The 21,062-nt window shown below is 44.5% G+C and overlaps 1 protein-coding gene across 3 annotated transcripts in view; it reads left to right on the top strand.

Annotated features, from left to right (window-relative positions):
• Window positions 1-21,062, top strand: part of Kat60 (katanin p60) — a 157,953-nt gene that overhangs the window by 52,976 nt on the left and 83,915 nt on the right. For all 3 annotated transcript variants that reach the window (XM_075697279.1, XM_075697278.1, XM_075697280.1), the window contains exon 4: window positions 7,643-7,844. In XM_075697279.1, coding sequence (XP_075553394.1) covers window positions 7,643-7,844 — 202 coding nt within the window. The remainder of the gene's footprint in view (window positions 1-7,642; window positions 7,845-21,062) is intronic.

Below are 21,062 nucleotides of genomic sequence, written 5' to 3' on the forward strand. Positions count from 1 at the left end.
TGCATACTGGATGTCTTTTCGTCGCAAGTTGTATCGGTCCACGTCAGTTTGCTGTTGCTGCTGAATGCGGTGTCATGCCAGCTGCCGTGCTTCTTCAGCTCTTTGTGTGAAGTCGCTGACGTCATTGTCATTTTCGGAGGTCTCATCTACTGGTAGCATTGCATCTTGCATCTAAGGTTGTGTTGACGGTCCGGCCAAAAGAAAGTTAGAAAGGTGTCATTTGAGTAGTCTCCTGCACAGCGGTATTGTACGCGAACGTTGCATACGGTAGTATCCTGTCCCATGTTCGGTCCTCCAAGTCCACGTATATTGACAACATATCAGTCAGCGTTCTGTCTAGTCGTTCATGAACGTCAGTCCATTTGTCTGCAGATGATATGGGGTGGTTTTTCGGTGACTGGTGTGCGTCAGTTTCATAATTGAGTGTTTCAAATGGGCAGTAAATATGGTTCCTCGGTCCGTGATGAGAACTTTAGGAGCTCCATGCCGTAGTACTATGTTAGTGACAAAAAAATCAGCTACTTCACTGGCCGTTCCCTTGACAAGAGACCCTGTCTCGGCATATTGAGTTACGTAGTCCGTTGCAACTACGATCCAACGCTTTCCTGATGACGATGAGGGAAAGGGGCCAAGTAAGTCCATTCCCACTTGTGCGAATGGAGTTTCCGGTAGCTGTATTGGTTTTAGGCGACCTGCTGGCTTGAATGGTGGTGTTTTACGTCTCTGGCAGTCCCAGCAGGTTCTTACGTAGTGTTGCACAGAATTCAATAACTTTGGCCAGTAATACTTCATGCAGATGCGTGCGAATGTTCTGCTCACTCCTAAATGTCCTGCTGATGGGTCATCGTGGCATGCTTCCAATATCTAGAGTCGTAACTTTGAAGGTACGACGAGCAGAAATGCCTCTGCTTTATGTTCAATATTTATTTTGTACAGGACATTATTTCTCAGGACAAACGACGACAAGCTGCGGACAAAAGCTCGTGGAATGTCGACAGAGTGTCCTTCTAGGTAATCGATGAGCAGGCGTAACTCCACGTCAGATCGCTGATGCTGAGCCATTTGCGATGTTGTCACAGCTTCTAGGAACGGACAATCCTGTCCATTTTCCCTAAGCATAGATTCCATGTATCCAATCGGTGCACGTGACAAGCAATCAGCATCACTACGCTTGTGACTGGACTTGTATACGACCGTTATATTGTATTCCTGCAGCCGTAGACTCCATTTTGCCAGCTGTCCAGATGGATCTTTGAGATTCGCCAGCCAGCACAACGAATGATGGTCGCTGATAGCGCAGAATGGTCGGCCATATAAGTATTGTCTAAACTTGCTGATGGCCCATATCACCGTGAGGCATTCTTTTTCTGTCGCTGAGTAGTTCACCTCAGCCCTCAAAAGTGTTCGACTAGCATACGCAATGACTCGTTTCTCTCCGTTTTGCCACTGAATGAGAACGGCACCGAGGCCTAAATTGCTTGCATGTGTGTGAATATCAGTTTCGGCTTCCTTGTCGAAATGAGCAAGAACTGGGTGGTTCTGAAGACGCTTTTGGAGCTCATTGAAAGCATTCTCCTGCTCACTCAACCAGACGAAAGGCGTGTCTTCTTTAGTTAGCCACGTCAGTCGTTCGGCGATTCTTGAAAAATTTTTGACGAAGCATCTGTGGTAGGCGCAAAGTCCTAAGAATCGCCTTACAGCCTTTTTGTCAATTGGTTTCGGAAATTTTTCCACTGCCACAGTCTTCTCTGGGTCCGGGCGAATGCCTTCTGAACTGACGACATGGCCGAGGAAAAGAAGCTCGCGAAAGCCGAAATGACATTTCTGTGGATTTATCGTCAGACCTGCTTATCTAATAGCTTTCATCACAGCCCGCAGTCGTTCTATGTGCTGCTCGAAGGTGGCAGAAAAAACCACGACATCGTCAAGATAAACGAGACAGGTTTGCCATTTCAGACCAATGAGCACAGTGTCCATAATCCGCTGAAATGTGGCAGGCACGGAACAAAGACTGAATGGGAGCACTTTTAATTCGTACAGTCCATCTGGCGTCACAGGCGCTGTCTTTTCACGATCTCGTTCGTCCACCTCTATCTGTCAGTAGCCGCTTTTGAGGTCCAGGGAGGAAAAGAATTTGGCATCATGTAGTCTATCTAGAGTGTCATCGATTCTTGGAAGTGGGTACACATGCCGCTTTGTGACGGTGTTCAGCTTTTGGTAATCAATGCAGAAGCGCAAGGTTTGGTCCTTTTTCTTTACAAGTACCACAGGCGAAGCCCATGGACTTGCCAACGGCTGAATTACGTCACCTTCAAGCATTTTCTTAACTTGACTTCCGATGGCTTCTGTCTCTTTTGGTGACCCTCGGTAGGGATGCTGGCAGATAGGCCTCACTGATTCGTCAACAATTATTCGATGTTTGGCAATAGATGTTCGCCAGACTTTGGATGACATTGAAAAACATTCGGCGAACTCTCTTACGAGAGTCTCTATTTGCTCCTTTTGTTTGGGCGATAGACCTGGTTCGATGTCGATGGCTGCAAGGACAGAATCCACATCTTGGAAATTCGATGGTGAAGTCTCTGGAATGCTGAAATCTGTAACATGGACGAAGTTATTAAGGCTGGAAATAGCGGTTCCCTTCGCGACATGTTGCACCTAATTTCCAAAATTAGTGAGGAAAACGTTGGCACATCCGCCACGCAGCTGAACAAGGCCTCTTGCCATGCAGATCCCTTTTTCGAGTAGGAGATTGGTGTGGCTGTCTGCAATTCCTTCGTAGTTGCTGAACGCATCGCTTCTGACTGCGACGGCTACGCTGGATCTCGGAGGAAGCATCATGTCGTCATCGGCAATGTAAAGGGCATGGAATTTTTCTTCAGTGTTGAATGCTGCAACAGCGTGCTTTATTGAAAAGGAAACACACGATTCCCGCAAGTTGACTACAGCGCCATTATCCTGCAAGAAGTCCATGCCAATAATCAAGTCTCTTGAGCACTCTGAAAGCGCGATAAAGCTGACGACGTACGTAAAGCCTCGTATATCTATTCTAGCCGTACACTTGCCCGTCGGGTCGATGAGGTGTCCTCCTGCGGTGCAAACTTGTGGCCTTTTCCTAGGAATCAGCACTTTCTTCAGTTTCCTGGCAAGCTCACTACTTACTACCGAGTAATCTGCGCCTGTATCCACTAACACTTTCACTTTGTAACCGTCAACAAACACACCTAAATCGGAAGCAACGTCGCTCTTACAGCACTGGTTTCTGAGTCCCTTATTGTCATTCGGAATCAGCGATGGAGGTTCTTCTTTTTTCACGTCGCCAGCGTCCTTACCTCCTGAGGCCGCTGACTCTAGTTTTCCCGACGCGGGCTCTGTGAACGGCGTCTTGGGGAGCTTGATGACGGGCGGGGGCTTGGTGACTGATGCCTCAACAGCGCTGTTGATCGAGGTTGGTGTCACTAGTAGGCATATGGGGAGCTTTTATGAGTAGACAGGTACTCTTCGATTTCAAGTGGACGTTCACTATTCAGAGGCCAAGGTGCGTTCACCGGTACACCATGAAGCCCTGCCTGGTAATAGTGGCACATTCTGTACAGGTCAGTATAGAGAGAATGATATACACAAGGGATATGTTGGAGGAGAGGCATTAGCTTGGGCATTGACACATTGAATAAGGTCAATGAAAAGGCCGAGCCCTCTGGGTTACCCCAACACAGGGGTGGGCCCAGGGGGGCCTGGGCCCTCCCCCCCTCCCCCAAAATCAAGCAGCATAACCCCCCCCCCCCTTCCCCGACCATGCCACCACTCCTCACACATTCCTAAAGCGCCGCCAAGTCAGTGTTAAGATTTGACAGCTATTCAGCGGTCAACATTTTGTTGCCTTTTTCACTGCTTTTGGATTGCGGTAGTTATCGGAATCTCTTGGAATGTGAAAGCCAGTTTTCTCATAAATTCGGTGCCTGTGCAATTAACTCGAGATGCCTTGAGTTGATCACTATGTATTGCAATGGTCACGTGCATCGCTGTTACTTCATTAGTTCAACCTTCTTTGTTTAGACTCATCCAGGGAGCAGGAAAGGGATTCGGTTTTTGGTCACTTGATCTGTATGCTCATGGAACGAGTTACGGCCAGAGAAAATTCCAGTTACGTTTAACTTTTCCTTTTGCTTCATTATTACCTCGAGTGACGGCATGCCGCGACGTTGGCAGATCCCCTGAACCATATACCCGCGATGTGGCTTAGATAAGGTGGAAAATAACATAATGCGAAACAGCGTCCATCACCAAACCCTGCAATAACCTTCAAACCCATAAGCAACATGACTATCACCCATTACCTCGTCTGTTTTTTCCCTAATTGTACAGCACTTTTCATGCAAAACTGTCAACTGGAAGCAAGAGACGCAAGGAGTTGAGAAATTAAGCAATCTACTAAGGGAAAGAGCCAAGGCAACAGCGAAACAGGAAGGAAAAGCAAAAATTAACAAATTTTACCATTGTTTATGAAAATATTTATGGATCAACATCTTTCTATTTGCAAATGAAGTAGAGAAAATGCCGCCGGAAGTGGAGAACAATTCTGTGTCTTTTGAATGACGCTTCTACAGTTACCACTCGAACCGCCTGACAAAGCCACTTCTCTGCTGTGCTTATGTGGGTGTTTTACTAACCTTTCGCGGTGGACGCAGTACCTCTAGAACCGCAGCATCCTGCACTCTGCACAGTTGTACGGGACTGGTGGCCACGTATCGTTGCACAACTTCCCGAATAACAATACGAGTCGGTTTCGGCATTTGATAGAGCAGTAAATGAGGGATCCAAAAGAACTGTGAGTGTTCCGCAAATATATATTTATCTATAATTCTTTCAGAGCTAATATAAAAATGCTACTATAGTTGGATACAACTTTAGTCTGCAGTGAAGCTTCGCTCAAGCCCTCATAACTGCCAGTCACCGTTCCTCCGCGAGGCTGCAAATAATTTGTACTTTAAACTTTTCCTGTTACCCAAATAAGCCGCAAACCACAAAAATAAAATTATTAGTGCATTTTTATACAGTTTTCTTTGCCTATTATAGTGGAATGGTGAAAGCCTAATTCTTTATTGAACTGAAATAAAATGCTTGCTTCGCTGCAACTATTTATTGTCAAGTTTCACTTCAGTTGGCAGTGAAGTTTCATGAGTAAAATGGGCTCATATGTGAAATTAACTGTACCGCAGACTTTTGAAGAGAGAGTTGCTCAGACTCCATACACTTTCTCCATGTCTGTTGCGCACCTCACTGCTTCCGCCGATGAAAAGACTCTTCAAGAACAGCGAACTCTCCGGAGCTGTCAAGTTCGATGCCATTTTTAAAAGGCCGCATGATGATGATTGTTTTGCTTCTATGATTGGCTGGCGGAGTAACGCAACACCGCGCCATCCGTGTGTATTGGTTGCCAACTGCTGTTCTTTTTTTTAAGTTTTATTCTACTATAGAAATCTTTATTTTACACTTTCGCTTGTTTACTTGTTCTTGGCAGTGTTCTTCCTGCGTTTCTTTCCTGCATGAGTCCATTTGATGTAGTTCCTTGTTTGCCAAGTAAAGGAAAGATGTATCTCACAGGCCTACCTGTGAGATACAGCTTATTTCATTTCACTTTTGCAGGTTTACACGTCTTCATGGCAAATGGTGGGTGTTATTCATATTTCTGCTAGCAAAGGTACCCCCCCCCCCCTTCATTTGCATAGAAATGTTACCTTGGGTTGCCCCCCCCCCCCTCCCTCCGAAAAAGAAATCCTGGGTACATGCCTGCCCCAACCCATGGGGTGAATTGAATTGGCACAGTTGTCCCCGAGGATGGCAGTGTAGTCAAAGAGCAAGATGCGGATATACTTGTAGATTTGAGAGCCACAGTACTAGGTGGAGGCCAGATTGTCTAGCATGAGGTCTGGGAGACATTGACAAAATTGAAATGCTTTTTTCAAGTTCAGTGCTAGGATAGATTGCATATAAGCTGCGCTAGTGTTGTTAGCAGGGTTCGTACACCTCGAAATCCTTGAAAACCCTTGAATTTGAATAAAGAAAGTTAAGGGCCTTTAAAACTCCTTAAAAATAAATGTGCTCCTTGAATTGCTTGAAAACTGGGGTTTGGGCTGACTTTTGAACAGTAAAAGGAACAAAATTTGTGTAGGAGCTATGCCATAGACACTGTCTTCTGGGAAATAATCTCAGATTATATTTTGTTTTAAGAGTGTCGCTAATGATTTCAATGCAGCATGTCCACAGCCACCAAGCCACCAACGATAGGCTTGTTTAATCATGATTGCCATTTAGGAGCTAGACAAAGCCAAATCAAGTTACCAAGCCATGCCACCATATTGTTTTGCTAGTTGGTTCAGACTACAGCCATCATGGCTCCAGTTTCCAGTCCTAGGCTCTAGAAATGCTTGGGAGGACATAAGCTCCAGTCATTTGGCGTTAACACAATGAGTATCTTTGGCTGATGTCAGACACTAGTAGCCATCATGTCAGAAGGCGAACGATATCTTTACAACGGGAAAGTCAACTTAGAAAAGTGACTTGAAGACCTTGAAACGTGTGTCCAACTCAACAGCTGCTTAGGTGCAAGAAACTGCAGCTAAAAAGGAGATTTCACAATGGTTTAGTGCATGAATAAGGTTTGTTTTTCACTTCCTGAATTTTGGCCTTCAGCCTCCTTGAAATCCTTGAATTGTCCTTGATTTTTGAGTCAGAGGTCCTGTACAAATCCTTTGTCGAGGACCTCTTTTAGAGCTGCAGGTGGACATGTGCACAGAGATGTGTTGGTGGTAGTCTGCAGGAGTGTCTGGGGTAAAGTGTAGGCTCAAGGTGCTGTCTGAGCATTGGAGGACTGCATGCTCAAAGAGTTTGCCCACATTTGAGGCCAGTGGGATTGGCCTGAAGTTGTGGTGTGCAAGGGGTTTGCCTAATTTGGAGATCAATGTGATGTTTGTGTGGTGCCATTCATGTGGTAGAGTGCCAGTGATCCTGTGGCCATTGTAAAAGATGGAGAGTTATTGGATGGCTTAGTCATCGAGTTTGCGGAGGAGTTTGTATGGGATGCCCAGGCACTTTGTTGCACTGGACATTGTGTAGGGCCACTTGCATTCCACCTTCAGTGATCTTATCACAGTCAGTGGTTGTGACAGGATCATAAGGATAATCTGCATACTTGAGTTTATAGCAGTGTACTGCCTTTGCAGCTGTTTGAGGTATGTTTAGGTTTGTGCTGTGCGTAAGCATGATGATGCTGTTGGTGGGCTGTTTAGTCTTTGTGGGGTCCATGAATGCACAGAGGAGTGACCATTTCTTGGGAGTGCTCAGTGTGTCCTTGAGATGGTCACACAGAGTGTGTTGCTTGTTGGCAGTGATATGCCTCTGTCGTTATTTGGGCTATGCGTAGATTTATTCTCTCATTGTGGCAGCAGCATTTCAATAATTTCATAAAGCCTCTACGTTCATGCCTTTTGCAACAAGTCTGTCTAAATTAACTTTCTTAATAGGCGTTTACCAGAAAAACAGTAAATAGTAGAGCGACAATCACAGTGCAGCTTTAGCTGTTACCACGAACTTCAATTCCTTAGTGTCGAATAAGAATGCAGCATATTTGTTTGTTGTGCAGACCAGGCCCATCCGTCCGCCAGGTGAGTCGTGGTCGGAGAACAGAGACGTCACGGACAGCTAGCAACCGGGGCTCGTCTAGTGGCAAGGGCAGTGGAGGCAGTACCATCAAGCGAGGCACCGATACGAAAGCCTCTCGGAAGGAGGACAGCAAGCCACGTAGCAAAGACAAGGATGCTAAAAAGGATGAACCTGCGGGCAAGGTGGGTGCTTGTGATGGGATCCCCATCCTGTGTGTCTACAGTGTCTGACTGCAGCAGAACCAAGGAGCACCTCTGTCAATGCCTCACCTCTCTTTCACTAAAAGAGTGCAGTGTTGTTATTGGGGTCACAAGTGCCTGAATTGCGGCATTGTGGCTTACATGCTAGACTTGTTTGGAATTTATTCCCAAATGCTGATCAAGAGCGCTGGTTCTACACAAGCCTGCCCTTGAATTTGCACTTGACATCCCCACAGAAGGCAGAGGAAGGAAGACAACAAACATTTCGTGGTTGATTACCCCTGTGCTGTTCCTGATGTGTTTCCTTGCTAAGCTGAAACCAACAATTTTGTTGGGGGGAGGGCGGGAAGGGCTTCCTCATGACCAACTGCACTTCTGGCACCAAGAGTTTAATGCGACCAAACACATTTAGTTACCTCTTTACCTACAGTGCCTAGTGGCATTGCAGTGAGGGAAAGACATTACTGATAGATACAAGCAGGTCAAAAGCAATCAAAGCAATTGTGACAAATGGCATACAATTCCAAAATGCAAAAACATCTTCAGGTTTTTGAGCATAGACAAAATGACCATAAAAGGAAGGACAAGATGACACACAGAGCGCAAACTACCATCAAAGGTCTATTTTTCCAGAGTACAGTTTTATGTGTTTGCACAAAGCCACCATGTATGCGCAAATAATTACCTCCTAAGAAAAACAAGTTCCTTATTGGAAAGTAACTTATGCACTCAGAACGTAATCTCAAGATATTTCCAGCCTCAATGATTTCTCTTTTGAGCTTGTTAGGCATGAAGCATACAGTGGTGCAGTGCTGAACAAAGGTTAACATCCACGGGAATTACAATGAATAGCAGGCCACCAATCACCTGCATTTTTTACTTTGTTATTGTGTTCTCTAAGTCTATCATTAAGGCACCTGCATGTCTGGCCATTATATTTCTTACCACAAGAGAGTGGGATACTATAAACAACATTGCTAGTGCAGGGAACGAAGGCCATTTTGTGTTTCTTTTCACACTCCTTTGGTCTCCTATTGCCGGCGTTACTATGGCAGAGCCCAAGAAGTTTCTGAGGGGCAGAAAAAAGTACTTTTCTTTTTTATTGTTCTGCTACTTTTTTTCAAGTTATGAGAAATCTTGTGGTAATGCGGTATAACAGCTACCTTCTTTGGTTTGTCCACTGGAGGCTGCTCTGCAGTTGGCAGATGCTGTAGTTTTTTTGAGCAAGGCTTCAGCAACTGAGTTGTCACATGCAAAAGATGCATCCTTTGTTTTATTGCAGTGAAGCTGACTTTTGTAACTGTCATTATGCAATGCTTCAAACTAGGGATGTGCGAATATCAAATTTTCAATTTCAAAACAAATTCAAATAATGGAAGCTAATTGTGAATCAAATATAATATCTTTCAAATAAGAATACTATTGATTTTGCATTTTTTTTTCACCGACCAGAGATACAAAATATTACAGGGGATGCTTAGAACTTTCTAAGATAGGAAGGCGAAAGCCTAGTTGGATGTCTTCCCCACCCGTGACAAGGGCCTGGTGCGTCATCACCCTAGTTATGTGGAATGACGTATACTGCATCAAAATGGCAAGTTGGGCCAGTTGGTTGGAATTCATAGTAAGATTTGTTACAGCGCAACACAGGACAAGGACAAAAGAAGGTATAAAATGCCGTGTCGTCGGTATAAAGCGCCATGTCATCGTTTTATACCTTCTTTTGTCCTTGCCCTGTGTTGCACTGTAACAAACCTTACTATGAATGTGGAATGAAGCTCTGAGCTCAGGCGGTGAAGTATACAAGGCGTGCAAGTGCATTGCAAGCATGCTGTTGCTATTTACAGAACGTTCTATGGGTGCTGCCGCTGACATTTCCCTCCTCCTCCATCGCCCTTTCTTAGAACCCTCCCCCAGCACTGCTGTATCCGTTTCCCAGTGCGCTCCATTTTTCTATACCTCACAACACGACTTTCAAGCATGGAGATCTGAGGCAAGAAAAAAAGGAAGTTTATTGCACAGTAACTGGCGCACATGAAAATTATGCTTTGTGCTCATCAAAATTCTCTAGTACAACACTTTTACCTGAAGCTATCATAATTGCAGTTATTTAATGTTGTCATGAAAAAGTCGGCGTAGCCAGGCTGCTGCTGCTGATGATGATGATGAATGTTGTCATGAAGGAAGGATAGCTGCTTGACATGTTCATGGAGCAGCGACATCCTCCTGCATATCACGCAATTTCAGACGGTGAAAAGAACCCCTCACTAGACAATGATATCAGCAGGTATCTTTTCACAAGTCAACAGTGCTTCACCACTCACATGGATCTTCTTCTGTCATAATAAACTACTCATGCAGCTTTCTAGCATTGGTTTGCCCATCAATATAATTAACTGGATGCACTCCTACGTCACCAACGGGAAACAGTTTGTCCAGGTTAAAGGCTGCAGCTCTCAAGTTCGGCCTCTAACCTCGGGTGTTCCCCAGGATAGTTTTCTTGGCTCTGCCTTGTTTCTTATCTTCATCAGTGACATTGTTTCATCAGTAGACACCTTTTAAGATGTTTAAATCTTTTTGCATATTACTGCATTCTTTACAAGCCAATTAAAAGTGAAAAGGACCTAGAGTTTGCAGAACAACCTCAATTTTCTCTCTGGTTGCTGTAACACCTGGTTGATGGAATTAAATGTCAGCAAATCAGTCTTTATGCGAATCTCAAATAAAGTTAGTCCATTCACATTTAGGTATACGTTAAATAATAATCCCTTAATCGAAGCCGACAAGATTAAATAGTTGGGAGTCACAATTACCAATTGGCTATCATGGGCTAGTCATATTGATGACATTTCTTCATATGCCTCTAGAAGACTGTGTTTTATTAGACATAAACTAAACAACACGCCATCCCAGATCCAACTTCTTGCATACAGTACTTTTATTTGACCCCATCTAGAGTATGCGTGCATGGCCTGGGACCCATACTTCAAGAAGGGTGTTTACAAGCCAGGAATGGTTTAAAGGAGAGCAGCATGATTAATCTATAATCACAATCTTTATTCTCCTTCATCACTGATGATGACATCCAACTTTTGGAACAGCACAGAGCTATCACCAGACTCAAATTTCTTTTCTTGCTTCACACTGGGCAGTTTAATATCAATCCTGGCATATACCTTTCTGCCGCTTTTGCCGGCAGACCTGAAATAGTCACAATCGTGACCTGACACCATAATTCGCACATACTAACCTTTTCAAACACTTTTTATTCTGCGAACCATCAGCGAATGGAACGCACTGCCTTCAAGAGTCTTTTTCAGGACGTGGCTTTCCTGACTTTGAAAAACTACTGTATCATTTCCAAACTTCATTGTTAATAACGCCATACTCTTGTCTATATTATGATAACTCAACTAACTTGTGTGTTTCTCTTTGTGCGCATAAAAGTTATTTTGCAGAGTTGTGGAATTCTTGTCTTGAACATATCTTAATTATGTTTTTAGTCTATGCTTGTCTTTTAGTGGTAGTGCTTGCTATATTCTGTTGTATAACTTGTACAGTTTTGTTCACTATGTTCATTGTTTTGCCTGTCCTGCTTGGTCTTCGAACTGCAGTATGTACTAAATAAAGTAAAAATATCTCTCTACTTGTGTTTGTGGCAGGGAAAAGTGCTGCCACAAGCAAGTGAAAATTGCAGCTGGTTGATGAGTTTGTCTCTCCACAGTGCTGACATGGAGGGAGCCTCTTCAGAAGCTTTCATTGCTGAGGGCATATCTGCATTCCTTGGTGTTTAAATTTTTCTTGCGTCTTCTAAAGCCAAATTTTTAACCCAGTTTGCTGTTGAAGCATCCCATCCTGGTGGTACTCCACAACTTTAGAGCGACAGTCTAGAAACATTCACAAGCTTTCTACTTGGTCAAATGTGTACTTTGGTGGTTTGGAAACCGTGTTTCTAGGCACTTAGCCAGATTAGTAGCAGACATAGGGGTTTATGCCTAGCGCATGGTGTTGCCCAGATGCATGAAGAGGCCGAATAGTTTAGGTATTTGAATTGATATCCAAAAGCACCAACAGAGGCCCCCTGACAATGCCCCTTTCTTACTTTTGATAAGCTTCACTGCATAAAAAATATGCTTCACCGCGATACAACCTGTATGCTTCGCCGCATAACACGGATGTACTGTGGCTAAGTTGACCTAAAGAAACGACCACCGATTTTCGGGGATTCGAATATATCAAACATCCACTTTAGACCTTTGCCCTGCTTTCCACACTTCAATGCCATTGGTGAGGAGGACGAAGGCGAAATCAGCGCCATTACCCACAGTGGTGAATCCTTTAAATGAAAAACTCTGCAGTGAACAGCGCGATAGTGAATGTCGAAGCAGCTAGGCCTAATGACAGCATAAAACAACTGCAACAGGCAGCAGATGGGCATGCAAGAGCGCTGGTTTGAGGCTGAGACAGAATAAAAATGGTGGCAGAGCTGGCTTCAGTTAATGCCGTTTCGGAGCTGGGGTCATGGCAAAAAGTCCGAAAAATTGGACCGCAAAAGGCTTCAGCATCTGAAATTTCAGACATCATTTACATTGGCTCTGTGGGGTACCTGGCGATGCCATGAAAGTGTCCAAATTATCAGGCACATCCGAAAAATTAGGTGGTTCGCTGTAAGTCAGGTGATAAAATTATAACAATCTGTTATTGTTCTGAGAAAAACTTGATACTTGTAAGTGTTTGTTCTTGTGAACAGAGGTGTTAAACTGTGCGTATAATGATGATGAGTAGTTCTAGTTCACTATTGTTGTAGATTCAGAATTTGGTCGAAGGTCATGATGCCATAGCTGGTAAAGTAATTTAGGTCTGGCAAGTTTTCTGTGTATTTCAAGAGTGACAGTAGGGTTAACTTGCATGAAGTTGCCAAGATACGAACACTGGTCATAAATGTTGTATGCAAAGCAAACAGCAAGTCATTGAATTATTGCAAGTTTTTTGGCATCCTTATTTTTTGTAAAGGTCCGAAAAAGCACATGCATATTCTACTCATTACCTGATAAAGCTATTATAAGCCAGCACTTTAGCATTACAAAAAGAGTTCTTAAGCTTATGTCTAAAGAGACCAAGCTTGCAATGCGCAGATGCACATACTCTTACCAATATGCATGGATGAGGTTAGCTGGCTAAAAATTGTAACACCAAGGTACTTAAAGCTGTCAGTGTCAGAGACTACATTATCATAGATGTGGTATTGACACAGAGTACCGTATTTGATCGCACTTCTTTGTCAAAAAGATTGACACAAATTCAGGGGTGCGATATTATGCAGGTTAAATTTCCCACGAAAAGAAAAAAAATTTTTTTCATCCCGCATTCGCTGCGAGATGACAGCAGGTCAACAAACAGGCGGCTTCCGCTGTAACAGTGCAGGACACCAATACAAAAATGGTGGGCGGCGAAGCAAGCCAAACGTGCTAAACGAGATTATTTTTTCTTCTCATGAGTACATTACTTGCATTGAAATATTGAAAAATTCCATATTGATAATAAATAATATCATTAATATTGGCATGTTTGCAGCAATAATGTAGCCATGTCCACTTTGAGGGGACAAAAACAGGGATGGGTGCGCTTAGCTGCCAGCGACATGGTGGGCATGCTGCAATACCTGCGGCATTTGTCTTCACTACTATCCTAATACTGCACATTTCCGCTAAGGGTGGGCGAATATCTTAGCTGTGTTACAAGCGTCAGCGTAGGGATAGGGCACCCTTCTAACGTATCAGTGTAATCATTAATCCAAAGACTAGCGCAAATAACAAGAAGACGACAACAAGAGAAGACGAATAACAAGAAGACGAATAACAAGAAGACGAATAACAAGAAGACAAATAACAAGAAGACAAATAACAAGAAGACGAATAACAAGAGAAGACGACAGGATGAGCGCTAATTAGCGCTCGTCCTGTCGTCTTCTCTGTCTGTGTCCCTGTTACTTGCGCTAGACTTTTGATTAATGATGACACACCAACTAGCCCAGCTTTCTGCCTTATATCAGTGTAAACATGACTACTATCGTTGCCGCTTGGGATTTGTTTCGTGCCCACAAGTGCAGATGAGAGGAATCGAAATGCGCCTCTTTTGTTGTTGTTAACCACAACCATTATAAAGCCTACAACTAATAAAGCCAAGGCAAGTTTGGTTGTAGCTTTCTTTTTTTTTCATGGAAGCGCAGAAAGTGATAAAAGGAATGAAATTGGGTACCTGCTTAAGAATCTGTTTAGTATGTGTAGATCGCTTGGTATGTCTTGAAGAGTTGTTCACGTAGCATTTGACAGCATTCGACAGATGGTAAATGCAATCATCATTAGCTAGACTTGGCACACGATATATCACTGCAGCAAGTTCGGGTGGTGATCACTATGTGGGAAAGAAAAAAATCGAATTTTGACGACAAAACTCAGGGGTGTGATCATTACACAAGTAAATACGGTACTTTTTTATTGGTTTTGCACAAAAAAAGATGTTTTCATATTAAGTTTCATTCCCGAAAGTTGGCTCCAATCTAATACAGCATTAGGACTATTAAAGGAGAATTGTCGACAGCTTAAGTAAAATAGTCTTAAACGTTAGACAGTCCATGAACAGCTGAATGAAACCGTTTTCTTTTATGCATGTGGGTAGAAGCACCTGAATTGGCAACAACGAAATCATGATCTCCTTTGAAGTAAAGTCGATGTTTACACATGTGCCTATTGACTTTGCGGTCGAGTCCTGCAGGAAACTTCTCGAAGCTGAGTTTTCTTTGCCCGAATGCATGCCATTCGAAACCCACAACGTTTGCCGCCTTCTAAAATTTTGCCTTAAGAATTAAAATTAAATTATGGGGTTTTACATGCCAAAACCACTTTCTGATTATGAGGCACACCGTAGTGGAGGACTCCGGAAATTTCGGCCACCTGGGGTTCTTTAACGTGCACCTAAATCTAAGCACACAGGTGTTTTCGCATTTCGCCCCCATCGAAATGTGGCCACCGTGGCCGAGATTCGATCCCACGACCTCGTGCTCAGCAGCCCAACACCATAGCCACTGAGCAACCTTGGCCGGTTGCCTTGAGAATACGTACTTCATCGCTAACAAGGAGTATTACAAGAAGGCATTCGGCACAGCGATAGGTGCATCTGTGTCCATCATTTGCACCAACATTGCTCCGGAGGATCTGGAAAGTGCTTTCTCGTCTTCATTCGGGATGCGACCAAAGCTGTTTCTAAGATACATGGACAACTGCTTCTATGTTATCTGATGCCGACCCGCAACACATTTCCTCGAGCACCTAAATTCCTTCAAGCCGAGCATACATTTTACGGCTGAAGAGGAAACCAATGGGCGCATTTCCTTCCTGGATGTCCTTGTAGAGAGAACTTCAAGCGCCTTTAGGACTAGTGTGTACAGAAAGCCCATGCACATTGAAAAGTACCAGGGCCTTGACTCGACACACCCAATTGGGCAAAAGTGTTCCGTTGCAGCAGCACTCTTTTCCCGGGCGTTCTGCATCTGCTCCAGCCCCGTGAAACATAGGCAAGAGCTGCAGGTTTTGAAAAGGGACATGTTAAACGTTGGTTACTCTCCACAACTGCGTCAGCAGGCGTTTGGTGTGTTGCGACACCATGCACCCAAGCGCATGAGGGTTGGACCCTCATGCGTTCAACCGTGCGTGGCTTAGCCGTTTCTGGGGAAAAGGGGATCCTGGGGGTTGAGCCGATGCTGAGTGTTAGGACCTTTAAGGCCCCTCGGCGGAGGCAACACACCCCTTTGGCCTCGGCTTCACATAGACGGCACCCCCGGACTGGCCCACCCGGGGGAAATCGGTAGTTGCCTTTTCCTGTCTCTCTCTCCCTCCAATGTTCGTCTTTCTCTCACTTTCCATCTTTCCTGTCTTCTTCTGGCTTCCTCTTCCAATTTTTCCAGGCAGCAAAGGTTAAGTAGAACTTGTTGCTGGGCGAGTTGGTTGGGATCTAAAGAATACATTGTTGCGCCAAAAAAGGAAAATAAAGACTTGGGAAGGAAGAGTACGAAAAGACAGATTGAGCGCTGAACTTCAACTTATTTTATTCTTACAGCGGGGCAGGGAGAATGAACAAATGCGCATGCGTACATCAGTGTTGCCTAGAGCGAATCCAGTGACGTTTTTAACAGTTGCAACTCATTTTCGAACAGAAAAACAGACGTGTCACTAATACAACTCGTGCCTCTCTTTTTAATGTGATATGCCTCCAAAATTTCTCTTGCTAACGTATCACCACTCCTGCCAAGTATCTTTATCTCACGCAGCAGTGGCTGGCATCTGCCTTCCATGCAAACCATGCAATGCGCAGGTAAATGCGCATTACCGTTATTGATTACAGACAATTCATGCTCCCGGGCCCGGTCATTAACACATCTCCCCGTTTGTCCAACGTAGGTTTTCCCACATTTTAGCGGTATCTCGTAAATAACGCCCGTCGCACATTTGACGTACTGTCTAGTGTGCTTTTTCTTGCATCCTGACTTTTTGTCAACGCGGCTTATGCGCGGACACAGTCCAGCCAACTTGCGTGGTGCCGAGAAAACAACTGGCACACCAAACCTAGTAGCGACTTTCTTCAAGTTGTGGGAAAGCTTGTGGACGTATGGCACCACTGCGGGTTTGCCTCATTTTTGGTCGGGCCTAGGCGCATGCCTTTTTCCCTTCACCTTCTGGAGCAATGTTTTAGACACCGCCCCAACGACCGAGCTCGGGTAGCCGGCTGTGTGTAGCCTCGCCAATTGCTCATCAAAGCTAGTCTGCATCGTGTGGGGGCACGACTTCATGAGAGCAGATTCAAGGCAAAGAGTGGCTATTCCTCTTTTAACTATCTTTGAGTGTGCTTTTTAACTAACTTTGAGTGTGCGTGTTTTTCTGTTCGAAAATGAGTTGCAACTGTTAAAAACGTCACTGGATTCGCTCTAGGCAACACTGATGTACGCATGCGCATTTGTTCATTCTCCCTGCCCCGCTGTAAGAATAAAATCAGTTGAAGTTCAGCGCTCAATCTGTCTTTTCGTACTCTTCCTTCCCAAGTCTTTATTTTCCTTTTTTGTCGCAACAATGTATTCTTTAGAGCAAAGGTTAACCTTGTGTGAATAGTCAACCTAGGTTATGCCACATTTTGTTATAGCGGTAATGTATGGCTGGCATTTGTAGGACCTGGTTTTACAGGCCCTGCAGCGTCCCCTTGTAGGGCTCCACAGTGGGTGGCTGATGTTACTGCCGAAAATTAAGCATCTATGGTAACCTGTTTCCCTCCACTCCCTGATCCCCCTCAGAAACGAGGGCGCACCGAAGATGTTTTTCAATTTTTGGCAACAAATCACAAAATTTTCCCAGATTCCATGACATCCATCCTGAAAAACCTGAAAAGACCATGAGAATGATCTCACCCTTCCTCATTTCAAAATGTCTCACCAAAGCTCTTGGTGCAGGATACAAAGCATCGAAAATGGCTAGCAGTGATGTCCTTTTGGAATTCCGCTATCCGAAACAGCTTGAAAATCTTCCTAAAGCAGTGTCATTTGGGGAAATCCCAGTGTCAATATTCCCACACCGAACTATGAAGACTTGTGAAGACTATGAAGACCTATGAAGACTATGAAGGTCTCCGATGGGGACCTGATAGAGTTGACAGAAGCTGAACTGTTGGAAGGCTGGAGTGACCAAAACGTAATCAATGTTAAAAGACTTATGCTAGGGTGTGACAGCAAGGAGATAAAAACCAAGCATCTAGTACTCACTTTTTGTTCAAGCATCCTGCCTGAGACACTCGAGGCCGGCTATATGTAAAGCTACAGGTCAGGCCGTATGTTCCAAATCCTCTTCCCTGCTTCAAATGCCAGCATTTTGGCCACATTTCCCAGAACTGCTGAGGCCGGCAAACATGTACAAAATGTAGTTCTGATGACCATGCCTGTGAAGCATGCGAAAGCACTCCACACTGCGTGAACTGTGATGGCGAGCATGCCGCATACTCACGGTCATGCCCGTCTTGGAAAAAAATAGTCACAATCAAAGTAACGAAAAATATAATGTTTAAAGAGGCTCGTAGGCGGGTGGCATACCTGCCAACGAACAGCTTTGCTGAAGTGGTGTGTCAGGGTGGTGCAGCGGTGGCGTAGAGGTAGAACACCCGCCTCGCGTGCAAGAGGTCCGTGGTTCGAATCCCGGTGCCGGCAATTTTTCACCGGATTAAAAAAAAAAAAAGAAAAAAAATCCGCGTGTTGATAAAATTGCACAAACAGGCCTGGAGTGTGGCCTGATCCCGGTGACCAGAACCGGTAACGCACTCCCTCACCAGAGCAGGATTGGCCACCCTGGTGCAGTACTTGGCCACAACCTCCTATGAACACAACAATCAAACCCCGGCCCTCAGTCCCCAGCAGCTGCAAAGCAACTGACCACGGCGGCGGTCAGACCTGCGACGCAGCAGAGGGTGCTAAGAATCACTGGCTCCGGACAGGCCGCCATTGGAATATGAACCTGGCAACGTTTAACGCTAGAACGTTATCTAGTGAGGCGAGTCTAGCTGTGCTATTGGAGGAATTAGAGGGCAGTAAATGGGATATAATAGGGCTCAGTGAAGTTAGGAGGCCAAAAGAAGCATATACAGTGCTAAATAGCGGGCACGTCCTGTGCTACCGGGGCTTAGCGGAGAGAAGAGAACTAGGAGTCGGATTCCTGGTTAATAAGGATATAGCTGGTAACATACAGGAATTCTATAGCATTAACGAGAGAGTGGCAGGTCTTGTTGTGAAACTTAATAAGAGGTACAAAATGAAGATTGTACAGGCCTACGCCCCTACATCCAATCATGATGACCAGGAAGTCGAAAGCTTCTATGAAGACGTGGATTCGGCGATGGGTAGAGTGAAAACTAAATACACTATACTAATGGGCGACTTTAATGCCAAGATAGGCAAGAAGCAGGCTGGAGACAAGGCAGTGGGGCAATATGGCATAGGCACTAGGAATAGCAGGGGAGAGTTATTAGTAGAGTTTGCGGAACAGAATAATATGAGGATAATGAATACCTTCTTCCGCAAGCGGGATAGCCGAAAGTGGACGTGGAGGAGCCCGAACGGCGAGACTAGAAATGAAATAGACTTCATACTCTGCGCTAACCCTGGCATCATACAAGATGTGGACGTGCTCGGCAAGGGGCGCTGCAGTGACCACAGGATGGTAAGAACTCGAATTAGCCTAGACCTGAGGAGGGAACGGAAGAAACTGGTACATAAGAAGCCGATCAATGAGTTAGCGGTAAGAGGGAAAATAGAGGAATTCCAGATCAAGCTACAGAACAGGTATTCAGCTTTAACTCAGGAAGAGGACCTTAGTGTTGAAGCAATGAACGACAATCTTGTGGGCATCATTAAGGAGTGTGCAATGGAAGTCGGTGGTAACTCCGTTAGGCAGGATACCAGCAAACTATCGCAGGAGACGAAATATCTGATCAAGAAACGCCAATGTATGAAAGCATCTAACCCTACAGCTAGAATAGAACTGGCAGAACTTTCGAAGTTAATCAACAAGCGTAAGACAGCTGACATAAGGAAGTATAACATGGATAGAATTGAACATGCTCTCAGGAACGGAGGAAGCCTAAAAACAGTGAAGAAGAAACTAGGAATTGGCAAGAATCAGATGTATGCGTTAAGAGACAAAGCCGGCAATATCATTACTAATATGGATGAGATAGTTCAAGTGGCTGAGGAGTTCTATAGAGATTTATACAGTAGCAGTGGCACCCACGGCGATAATGGAAGAGAAAGTAGTCTAGAGGAATTCGAAATCCCGAAGGTAACGCCGGAAGAAGTAAAGAAAGCCTTAGGAGATATGCAAAGGGGGAAGGCAGCTGGGGAGGATCAGGTAACAGCAGATTTGTTGAAGGATGGTGGACAGATTGTTCTAGAGAAACTGGCCACCCTGTATACGCAATGCCTCATGACCTCAAGCGTACCGGAATCTTGGAAGAACGCTAACATAATCCTAATCCACAAGAAAGGGGACGCCAAAGACTTGAAAAATTATAGACCGATCAGCTTACTGTCCGTTGCCTACAAAGTATTTACTAAGGTAATTGCAAATAGAATCAGGAACACCTTAGACTTCTGTCAACCAAAGGACCAGGCAGGATTCCGTAAAGGCTACTCAACAATAGACCATATTCACACTATCAATCAAGTGATAGAGAAATGCGCAGAATATAACCAACCCTTATATATAGCTTTCATTGATTACGAGAAAGCGTTTGATTCAGTCGAAACCTCAGCAGTCATGGAGGCATTACGGAATCAGGGTGTAGATGAGCCATATGTAAAAATACTGGAAGATATCTATAGCGGCTCCACAGCCACCGTAGTCCTCCATAAAGCAAGCAACAAAATCCCAATAAAGAAAGGCGTCAGGCAGGGAGATACGATATCTCCAATGCTATTCACAGCGTGTTTACAAGAGGTATTCAGAGACCTGGATTGGGAAGAATTGGGGATAAAAGTTAATGGAGAATACCTTAGTAACTTGCGATTCGCTGATGATATTGCCTTGCTTAGTAACTCAGGGGACCAATTGCAATGCATGCTCACTGACCTGGAGAGGCAAAGCAGAAGAGTGGGTCTAAAAATTAATATGCAGAAAACTAAAGTAATGCTTAACAGTCTCGGGAGAGAACAGCAATTTACAATAGGCAGCGAGGCACTGGAAGTCGTAAGGGAATACATCTACTTAGGGCAGGTAGTGACGGCGGATCCGGATCATGAGACGGAAATAATCAGAAGAATAAGAATGGGCTGGGGTGCGTTTGGCAGGCATTCCCAAATCATGAAAAGCAGGTTGCCATTATCCCTCAAGAGAAAAGTATATAATAGCTGTGTCTTACCAGTACTCACCTACGGGGCAGAAACCTGGAGGCTTACGAAAAGGGTTCTACTCAAATTGAGGACGACACAACGAGCTGTGGAAAGAAGAATGATAGGTGTAACGTTAAGGGATAAGAAAAGAGCAGATTGGGTGAGGGAACAAACGCGAGTTAATGACATCTTAGTTGAAATCAAGAAAAAGAAATGGGCATGGGCAGGACATGTAATGAGGAGGGAAGATAACCGATGGTCACGAAGGGTTACGGACTGGATCC

The sequence above is a fragment of the Dermacentor variabilis genome, chromosome 6, assembly GCF_050947875.1.
Source record: "Dermacentor variabilis isolate Ectoservices chromosome 6, ASM5094787v1, whole genome shotgun sequence".
Classification (NCBI taxonomy): Eukaryota; Metazoa; Arthropoda; class Arachnida; order Ixodida; family Ixodidae; genus Dermacentor; species Dermacentor variabilis.